The following is an 11,253-nucleotide window of genomic DNA, read 5'->3' on the forward strand; positions in this document are numbered from 1 at the left end:
AAGTACAGGTTGGCAACATCCAGAGACATCTGTCCACAGGTTTTGTTTTGTTGTCTGTCTCCCCCTTCTAGACTGGGAGCCCGTTGTTGGGTAGGGACCGTCTCTAGATATTGCCAATTTGTACTTCCCAAACACTTATTACAGTGCTCTGTATACAGTAAGCGCTCAATAAATACGATTGGATGAATTAATGAATGAATCAATGCGATCGAATGGATGAATTAATGTTCTGTTATTCTATTGTAATAATAATAATAATGGTATTTATTAAGCGCTTACTATGTGTGATGCACGTTCTAAGCGATGGGGGGATACAGTGTGATCAGGTTGTCCCACAGGGGGCTCACAGTCTTAATCCCCATTTTACAGATGAGGTAACTGAGGCACAGAGAAGCAGTGTGGCTCGGTGGAAAGAGCACGAGCTTTGGAATCACAGGTGATGAGTTCAAATCCCGGCTCCACCACTTGTCAGCTGTGTGACTTTGGGCAAGTCACTTAACTTCTCTGGGCCTCAGTTACCTCGTCTGTAAAATGGGGATTAGGACTGTGAGCTCCCCGTGGGACAACCTGATCATCTTGTAACCACCCCAGCACTTAGAACAGTGCTTTGCACATAGTAAGCACTTAATAAATGCCATCATTACTATTATTATTAAGTGGTTTGCCCAAGGCCACACAGCTAACAAGTGGCTGAGTTGGGATTATGCGCATTGAATGGATGAATGAATGTTCTATTATTCTACTGTCCTCTCCCCAGCGCTTAGTACAGTGCTCACCACCCTGTAAGAGCACAATAAATGCAATCGAATGGAAGCACTTGACACCTGTCCACATGTTTTGTTTTGTTGTCTGTCTCCCCCTTCTTGACTGTGAGCCCGTTGTTGAATAGGGACCATCTCTATATGTTACCAACTTGTACTTCCCAAGCGCTTAGTCCAGTGCTCTGCACACAGTAAGCGCTCAATAAATACGATTGAATGAATGAATATTCTGTTGTTCTATTGTACTCTCCCAAGCGCTTAATACACTGCTCAGCACCCAGTAAGCGCTCAATAAATGCGATCAAATGGATGAATGAATATTCTGTTGTTCTATTGTACTCTCCCAAGGGCTTAATACAGTGCTCAGCACCCAGTAAGCACTCAGTAAATCCAACTGACTGACCGCCTGGCCAACTGAAAGCTGGAGACTCTCGGATATCCTCTCCCGACGGAGGAGACTTTCCCACCTCTGTGATTCCCGACGCCTGTTTCTGCATCAGGTCATCCAAACCCGCCGTTGGCGCGGGGTTCTTCTGCCCCCTGGAGCACAAATGGGGCGAGGGCGGGGGGCGTTCAGACCAGCTTTTGAGGGGTTCGGGGATCTTATCCGTGGGTATTTTCAACTCCTTCAGCGCCGCCCGCCCCACAAGGCCCTGCCCCGCCTAAGGCCGGGAGGCCCAGAGATGAGAAAATGGCTGCCGCCACCGCCGCCCTTGTCCAAGCCGGGACTCGAGTGAGTTGGGGTCTCGTCTGCCCATACCGAGCTTGGTCCATCCATATAATAATAATAATAATAATAGCATTTATTAAGCGCTTACTATGTGCAAAGCACTGTTCTAAGCACTAGGGAGGAGACAAGATTATCAGGTTGTCCCACTTGGGGTTCACAGTCTTCATCCCCATTTGACAGATGAGGTAACTGAGGCCCAGTGAAGTCAAGTGACTTGCCCAAGGTCACACATCTGACAAGCAGTGGAGCCGGGATTAGAACCCATGACCTCTGACTCCCAAGCTCAGGCTCTTTCCACTGAGCAATGCTGCTTCTCCATTCAGTCGTATTTATTGAGCACTTGCTGTGTGCAGAGCACTGTACTAAGCACTCGGGAGAGGACAGTAGGATAATAAGCAGACACCTTCCTTGCCCACAGCGAGCTCCCCCTTGCAGCTGCTCAAGGGTGGCCTGGTTTCTAGACCTGGGCCCAGACTGGACTGGACATACACTCCTGGCTGGACACTCCCCCTGTGTCCGTGTGGGGTAGGCACTGTACTAAACTCTGGGGTAGACGCAAAACAATCAGGGTGGCAGTCTCAACTTCTCTTTCTCTAGACCGTAAGCTTGTTGTGGGCAGGGAACATGTCTACAACTCTGTTGTATTGTACTCTCCCAAGAGCTTAGTACAGTGCTCTACATTCATTCATTCATTCCACCATATTTATTGAGCGCTTACTGTGTGCAGAGCACTGGGCTAAGCCTTTGGGAGGGTACAATTCAACAATAAAAAGATACATTTACTACAAGAAGCGCTCACTACATACCACTGATAGCTTGATTAATGCCTGCCTCCCCCTCTAGCCTGTAAGCTCGTTATGAACAAGGAATGTGTCCACCAACTCTGTTGTACTGTATTCTCTCAAACGCTTAGTCCAGTGCTCTTCGCAAAGTAAGCGCTCGATAAATAACATTCATTGATTGACTGATGCCTGTCTCCCCCTCTAATATCACTTCTCAACTGTGTGACTTTGGGCAAGTCACTTCACTTCCCTGTGCCTCAGTTCCCTCCTCTGTCAAATGGGGGTGAAGACTGTGAACCCCATGGGGGACATCCTGATGACCTCGTATCTCCCCCAGCGCTTAGAATAATGCTTGGCACATTTTAAGCGCTTAACAAATACCATTACTATTATTATCATTATTATTAAGAAGAGTAATAGTAGTATTTTTTAAGTACTTACTATGTGCCAGGCCTCTAGATTGTTAGCTCATTGTGGACAGGGAACATATCCACCAACTATTGCATCGTGCTCTCCCAGGTGCCTAGGATAGTGCTCCACACTTAATAATAATAATAATAATAATGGCGTTTATTAAGCGCTTACTATGTGCAAAGCACTGTTCTAAGCGCTGGGGAGGTTACAAAGTGATCAGGTTGTCCGAAGGGGGCTCACAGTCCTAATCCCCATTTTCCAGATGAGGTAACTGAGGCCCAGAGAAGTGAAGTGACTTGCCCAAAGTCACCCAGCTGACAATTGGCATAGCCTGGATTTGAACCCATGACCCCTGACTCCAAAGCTCGGGCTTTTTCCACTGAGCCACGCTGCTTCCCCTATAATGATGGCATAAAGGTTCAGTTCTTGGTCCCCTTCTGTTCTCGATCTACACTCACTCCCTTGGTGACCTCATTCGCTCCCACGGCTTCAACTATCATCTCTACGCTGATGACACCCAAATCTACATCTCTGCCCCTGCTCTTTCCCCCTCCCTCCAGGCTCGCATCTCCTCCTGCCTTCAGGACATCTCCATCTGGATGTCTGCCCGCCACCTAAAACTCAACATGACCAAGACTGAACTCCTTGTCTTCCCTCCCAAACCCTGCCCTCTCCCTGACTTTCCCATCACTGTTGACGGCACTACCATCCTTCCTCTCTCACAAGCCCACAACGTTGGTGTTATCCTCGACTCCGCTCTCTCATTCACCCCTCACATCCAAGCCGTCACCAAAACCTTCCAGTCTCAGCTCCACAACATTGCCAAGATCTGCCCTTTCCTCTCCACCCAAACCGCTACCCTGCTCGTTCAAGGTCTCATCCTATCGCATCAGGACTACTGCATCAGCCTTCTCTCTGATCTCCCATCCTCGTGTCTCTCCCCACTTCAATCCATACTTCCTGCTGCTGCCCGGATTGTCTTTGTCCAGAAACGCTCTGGGCATGTTACTCCCCTCCTCAAAAATCTCCAGTGGCTACCAATCAATCTGCGCATCAGGCAGAAACTCCTCACCCTCGGCTTCAAGGCTCTCCATCACCTCGCCCCCTCTTACCTCACCTCCCTTCTCTCCTTCTACAGCCCAGCCCGCACCCTCCGCTCCTCTGCTGCTAATCTCCTCACCGTGCCTCATTCTCGCCTGTCCCGCCGTCGCTCCCTGGCCCACGTCATCCCCCTGGCCTGGAATGCCCTCCCTCTGCCCATCCGCCAAGCTAGCTCTCTTCCTCCCTTCAAGGCCCTACTGAGAGCTCACATCCTCCAGGAGGCCTTCCCAGACTGAGCCCCCTCCTTCCTCTCCCCTAGTCCCCCTCTCCATTCCCCCGTCTTACCTCCTTCCCTTCCCCACAGCACCTGTATATATGTATATATGTTTGTACATATTTATTACTCCATTTATTTATTTATTTTACTTCTACATATCTATTCTATTTATTTCATTTTGTTAATATGTTTGGTTTTGTTCTCTGTCTCCCCCTTCTAGACTGTGAGCCTACTGTTGAGTAGGGACTGTCTCTATATGTTACCAGCTTGTACTTCCCAAGCGCTTAGTACAGTGCTCTGCACACAGTAAGCACTCAATAAATATGATTGATTGATTGATTTATTAAGCACTTGCTATGTGCAAAGCACTGGGGAGGTTACAAGGTGATCCGGTTGTCCCACGGGGGGTTCATGGTCTTCATCCCCATTTTCCAGATGAGGGAACTGAGGCCCAGAGAAGTGAAGTGACTTGCCCAAATTCACCCAGCTGACAATTGGCAGAGCCTGGATTTGAACCCATGACCTCTGACTCCAAAGCCCGGGCTCTTTCCACTGAGCCACGCTGCTTTCCCTATAATGATGGCATTTATTAAGTGCTTACTATGTGCAAAACACTGTTCTAAGCGTTGGAGAGGCTACAAGATGATCAGGTTGTCCCACGGGGGACAAGATGTTGCCAACTTGTACTTCCCAAGCGCTTAGTGCAGTGCTCTGCACACAGTAAGCGCTCAATAAGTACAATTGAATGAATGAATGAATGTACGTATTTATTACTCTATTTTATTTGTACATATTTATTCTATTTATTTTATTTTGTTAATATGTTTTGTTTTGTTGTCTGTCTCCCCCTTCTAGACTGTGAGCCCACTGTGGGGTAGGGACCGTCTCTAGATGTTGCCGACTTGGACTTCCCGAGCGCTTACTACAGTGCTCTGCACACAGTAAGTGCTCAATAAATACGATTGAATGAATGAATGTACGTATTCATTACTCTATTTTATTTGTACATATACAAATAATTTGTACATATATTTGTACTTGGGAAGTACAAGTTGGTAACATATAGAGACGGTCCCTACCCAATAATGAATGAATGAATTAATGAAAGAGCCCGGGCTTGGGTGGTCAGAGGTCGTGGGTTCTAATCCTGGCTCTGCCACTTATCAGCTGTGTGACTTTGGGCAAGCCACTTTACTTCTCTGGGCCTCAGTTCCCTCACCTGTAAAGTGGGGATGAAGACTATGAACCCCACGTGGGACAGCCTGATTTCCTTGTATCTTCCCCAGCCCTTAAAACAGCGCTTGGCACGTAGTAAGCACTTAACAAATATGATAATTATAGAGAAGCAGGGTGGCTTAGTGGAAAGCATTCAGGCTTGGGGGTCAGAGGTCATGGTTTCTAATCCCAGATCTGCCACTTATGAGCTGTGTGACTTTGGGCCAGTCACTTCACTTCTCTGGGCCTCAGTTCCCTCATCTGTAAAATGGGGATGAAGACTGTGAGCCCCACGTGGGACAACCTCATGACGTTGGATCTGCCCCAGCCCTTAGAACAGTGCTTGGCACGTAGGAAGCGCTTAACAAATACAATAATTATGGAGAAACAGGGTGGTTTAGTGGAAAGCCTGCAGGCTTGGGGGTCAGAGGTCATGTGTTCCTATCAGCTGTATGACTTTGGGCAAGTCACTTCACTTCTCTGGGCCTCAGTTCCCTCATCTGTAAAATTGGGGTTAAGACTGGGAGCCCCCCGTGGAACAACCCGATTTCCTTGTATCTCCCCCAGCGCTTAGAACAGTGCTTGGCACTTAACAAATCCCATCATTATTATTATTATAATGGACATCGTGTATTTCCATCCTCTTTCATAGACTCCAAGGGATTAGGGATTATTATTACCAACTCGTACTTTGCAAGCGCTTAGTGCAGTGCTCTGCACACAGTAAGCACTCAATAAATATGATTGATTGATTGATCATTATAATTAGGGTGGGAAAATATTTAGTTATCCCTTACGCCCCTCCATGAAGAAGTGTGGCTTAGTCTGGATAGCCAGGTTCTAATCCTGGCTCCGCCACTCATCTTCTGTGTGACCTTGGGCAAGTCATTTCACTTCTCTGAGCCTCGGTGACCTCATCTGTAAAATGGGGATGAAGACTGTGAGCCCTACGTGGGACAGGAACTGTGTCCAACCCGATTTGCTCATATCCACCCCAGCACTTAGTTCACTGCCCGGCATATAGGAAGAGCTTCACAAATACAACGGCTATTAGTATCATTATTCTCTGGGCCTCAGTTACCTCATCTGTAAAATGGGGATTGAGACTGTGAGCCCCAAGTGGGACAGAGACTGCATCCAACCCGATGTGCTTGTATCCACCCCAGTGCTTAGTTCAGTGTCCGGCATATAGGAAGCGCTTAACAAATACAACGGCTATTAGTATCATTATTCTCTGGGCCTCAGTTACCTCATCTGTAAAATGGGACTCTGAGCCCCAAGTGGGACAGAGACTGTGTCCAACCCAATTTGCTCGTATCCACCCCAGCGCCTGGCATATAGGAAGAGCTTAACAAATACAATGCCAACTTGTACTTCCCAAGCACTTAGTACAGTGCTCTGCACACAGTAAGCGCTCAATAAATACGATTGAATGAATGAATGAATAGTATCATTATTCTCTGGGCCTCAGTTACCTCATCTGTAAAATGGGACTGTGAGCCCCAAGTGGGGCAGAGACTGTGTCCAGCCCGATTTGTTTGTATCCACCCTGGTGCTTAATACAGTGTCTGGCACATAGTAAGCGCTTCAAAACTATTATTATCACTATCATTATTATTAGTACAGCGCTCTGCACACAGTAATATCTCAATGAATACGATTGAATGAATGAATGAATAGTATCATTATTCTCTGGGCCTCAGTTACCTCATCTGTAAAATGGGACTGTGAGTGCCAAGTGGGACAGAGACTGTGTCCAACCCGATTTGTTTGTATCCACCCTGGTGTTTAATACAGTGCCTGGCACATAGTACGCACTTAAAAACTATATTTATCACTATCATTATTATTATTACAGCGCTCTGCACACAGTAAGCTCTTAAAAACTATTATTATCACTATCATTATTAGTAGTACAGGGCTCTGCAGACAGTAAGCGATCAATAAATACGATCGAATGAATGAATTAGTCGAGGTGGCGGCGGTGGTGGAGAAACTCTCACCCCCTCATTGGTGAGAGAAGCAGTGTGGCTAAGTGGATAGAGCCCGGGCCTGGGATTCAGTAGGATGCGGGTTCTAATCCCGGCTCCATCGCCCGTCAGCCGTGTGGCTTGCGGGCATTTCTCTGGGCCTCAGTTCCCTCAGCTGGAAAATGGGGATTAATGGGGCGGAGACGGCATCCAACCGGATCAACTTTCCTCTATCCCGGAATGTAGAACGGCGCTCAGCAGCCAGCAAGCTGCCAAAATAAGAATGACGCGTGTCATCGTTGCCGTCGGAGCTTCAGGGAGGAGAAGACCTTCCGATGCCCGCCTGGATCTCTCTGTTGCGGAGGCTGTAGATGATGGGGTTTAGGGTGGGCGTGACCAGTGTGTACAGGGTGGCCACCACCTTGTCCCTGTCGAAGGAGTAGGACGAAGCGGGCCGGATGTAGGTATAGATGACCGGAGAGTAGTAGAAGGAGACCCCGCAGAGGTGGGAAGAGCAGGTGGAGAAGGCCTTCCTCTTGCCCTCGGCCGACCGGATGCGCAGGATGGTGGCCACGATGAAGCCGTAGGAGAGGCAGGTCAGCAGGAAGTCCCCCCTTGCCTGGGCGACGTCGGCCACGAAGACCATCACTTTGCTGGCCCGGACGGGGCTGCAGGAGAGGGCCAGCAGGGCAGGGATCTCGCAGAAGAAGTGGTCGACGGCGTCCGGCCCGCAGAAGCTCAGCCGGAGGACGAGGCCCGTGTGCACCCAGGCGTTGGCGACGGCGATGAGGAGGACGGCGGCGAGGAGGGCGGAGCACATCCGCTGGCTCATGACGGCGGCGTAGCGGAGGGGGAAGCACATGGCCACGTAGCGGTCGAAGGCCATGGCGGTGAAGAGGACCATCTCGGCCCCCAGGGACCAGGTGACGAAGAAGAGCTGGGCCATGCAGCCGCCATAGGAGATGGCCTTCCGTGGCCCCAGCGTGGTCTCCAGCATCTTGGGGACGATGGAGGAGGTGCACACGACGTCCACCAAGACCAGGGTCAGCAGCAGAACATACATGGGCGTGTACAGGGCCGCGCTGAGGGAGACCGCGGCCACGATCAGACCGTTGTCCAGCATGGCCACCAGGTAGACGCACAGGAATACGGCAAAGAGGAGGGGCTGCATCTCGGGCCGGTCCGACAGGCCCAGGATGACGAACTCCGACACGGCGCTGTGGTTCATCGGGGGGTGGCTGGCCCTGGACTGGAGCCAGGGAGGAAGGTGGGAGGAAGGGGAAAAGGAGAATCGGTGGTGGAGGCAGAAGGGAGAGGTGACAGAGAAGGGTGGAGCTGGCGGCAAAGGGGAGAAGGAGAACTGGTGATCCAGATCGAGGGAAAAGCTGCCGGCTGCTTCTTCGGTCTTCTCTGTCGTCCCTGGCTCTGGAAACCGCCCCTTTACGATGTTCACTTGGGAGTAGTGAGGAAACCAGAGAAACTGAGGAAACAATAGAAGTAGTTTACTACCACTACTACTAAATAATAATAATGGTATTTATTAAGTGCTTAAGAGAAACTGAGAAAACAACAGAAGTAATTTACTACTACTATTACTACTACTACTACTACTACTAATGGTATTTATTAAGTTCTTAAGAGAAACTGAGGAAACAATAGACGTAGTTTGCTACTGCTATTACTACTACTACTACTAATAATAATGGTATTTATTAAGTGCTTAAAACTGAGGAAACAATAGAAGTAGTTTACTACTACTATTACTACTAATAATAATAATGGTATTTATTAAGTGTTTACAAGAAACTGAGGAAACAAAGGAAGTAGTTTACTACTAGTACTATTAATAATAATGGTATTTATTAAGTGCTTAAGAGAAACTGAGGAAACAATAGAAGTAGTTTACTATCACTACTACTACTACTACTACTAATAATAATAATAGTATTTATTAAGTGCTTAAGAAAAACTGAGGAAACAATAGAAGTAGTTTACTACTACTATTACTACTACTACTAATAATAATCGTATTTCTTAAGTGCTTAAAACTGAGGAAACAATAGAAGTAGTTTACTACTACTATTACTACTAATAATAATAATGGTATTTACGAAGTGCTTAAGAGAAACTGAGGAAACAATAGAAGTAGTTTTTACTACTACTACTACTATTAATAGTAATGGTATTTATTAAGTGCTTAAGAGAAACCGAGGAAACAATAGAAGTAGTTTACTATCACTACTACTACTACTAATAATAATAATAATGGTATTTATGAAGTGCTTAAGAGAAACTGAGGAAACAATAGAAGTAGTTTTTACTACTACTACTACTACTATTAATAGTAATGGTATTTATTAAGTGCTTAAGAGAAACCGAGGAAACAATAGAAGTAGTTTACTATCACTACTACTACTACTACTACTAATAATAATGGTATTTAACGTGCTTAAGAGAAACTGAAGAAACAAGAGAAGTAGTTTACTACTACTATTACTACTACTAATAATAATAATGGTATTTATTAAGTGCTTAAGAGAAACTGAGGAAACAATAGAAGTAGTTTACTACTATTATTACTACTACTACTACTACTAATAATAATAATGGTATTTATTAAGTGCTTACTATGTGCTAATCACTGCTTTAAGTGCTTGGGGGATACAAGGTAATCAGGTTGTCCCATGTGGGTATCACAGTCCTTTTTCTTCCTTCTTCCATAGAGAGACAGTCCCTACCCAACAACGGGCTTTATATTCATGTCTGTCTCCCCCTTTAGAGTGTAAGCTTGTCATGGGCAGGGAATGTGTCTACCACCTCTGTTATACAGTACTCTCCCAGGCGCTTAGTACAGTGCTGTACTCACAGTAAGTGCTCAGTAAATACCATCGATGTGGATGATGATAGTATAATTATGGGATTTGTTAAGCACTTACTATGTGCTAAGAACTGTGCTTTATGGTATTTATGTTTATAAATTTATAATTTATAATTATGTACTGAGCACTGGGGAAGATAGAAGATAATCAAATCTGGCAAAGATATGGCCCCAGATTACCTTTATAGTAAGAATAATTGTGGTATTGGTTAAATATTCACTATTTGCCAAGCAGCCTGAGAGTCAGAAGGACTAGGGTTCTAATCCTGGTTCCGTCACTTGCCTGCTGTGTGACCTTGGGCAAGTCATTCATTCAGTCGTATTTATTGAGCGCTTACTGTGTGCAGAGCACTGTACTAAGTGCTTGGGAAGTACAAGTTGGCAACAAGCAAATCACTTCACTTCTCTGCACCTCAGTTGCCTCATCTGTAAAATGAGCCCCATGCGGTACATGGATATTGTCCAACCTTATATCTACCCCAGCGCTTAGAACAGTGCCTGGCACAAAGAAAGCACTTAACGACTACCACTGAAAAAGAAAATACAAGAAAATCAGGTCAGACACAGTCCCCGTCCCACAGTGGGCTCAGAAGAGAGAGGGAGAGCAGGGCTTTTATCTGCTTTTATCCCCATTTTACAGGCGGGGAAACCGAGGCCCTGAGAAGATAAGTGACTTGCCAGAGGTCACACAGAGCTAGTGGAGCCGAGATAATAATAATAATAATGAAGGCATTTATTAAGCGCTTACTATGTGCAAAGCACCGTTTTAAGCGCTGGGGAGGTTACAGGGTGATCAGGTTGTCCCACAGGCGGCTCACAGTCCTCATCCCCATTTTCCAGACGAGGTCACTGAGGCCCAGAGAAGTGAAGTGACTTGCCCAAAGTCACCCAGCTGACAATTGGCAGAGCCGGGATTTGAACTCATGACCTCTGACTCCAAAGCCAGGGTTTTGGAGATCAGAGGTCAGGTTTTCGTGACTTTGAGTCCGGTCTTCTTTCCAATAGGAGACATTGCCCTCCAACCTCTCCACACTCGACCACGACTCTGGCCGTCATGTTTTCTCATCTGTAAAATGGGGATTAAATCTCTGCACACGACCACGACTCCGGCCGTCATGATTTCTCATCTGTGAAATGGGGATTAAATATACCTGATTAGCTTGTATCTAATCCAGGATTTAGCAC

At 46.7% G+C, this 11,253-nt stretch overlaps 1 protein-coding gene across 1 annotated transcript; it reads right to left on the reverse strand.

Moving 5' to 3' along the window:
* Window positions 1-7,503: 7,503 nt before the first annotated feature.
* LOC119923950 (olfactory receptor 13G1-like) lies at window positions 7,504-8,418 on the reverse strand. The gene has a single exon (XM_038743103.1). The coding sequence runs from the start codon at window positions 8,416-8,418 to the stop codon at window positions 7,504-7,506; it is 915 nt and encodes a 304-aa protein (XP_038599031.1).
* Window positions 8,419-11,253: the final 2,835 nt, after the last annotated feature.

Source organism: Tachyglossus aculeatus, unplaced genomic scaffold, assembly GCF_015852505.1.
Source record: "Tachyglossus aculeatus isolate mTacAcu1 unplaced genomic scaffold, mTacAcu1.pri scaffold_67_arrow_ctg3, whole genome shotgun sequence".
Lineage (NCBI taxonomy): Eukaryota > Metazoa > Chordata > Mammalia > Monotremata > Tachyglossidae > Tachyglossus > Tachyglossus aculeatus.

Coding starts and splice junctions, on each gene's coding strand:
- LOC119923950 (XM_038743103.1), bottom strand. CDS start 8,418: ATGAACCACAGCGCCGTGTCGGAGTTCGTCATCCTGGGCCTGTCGGAC.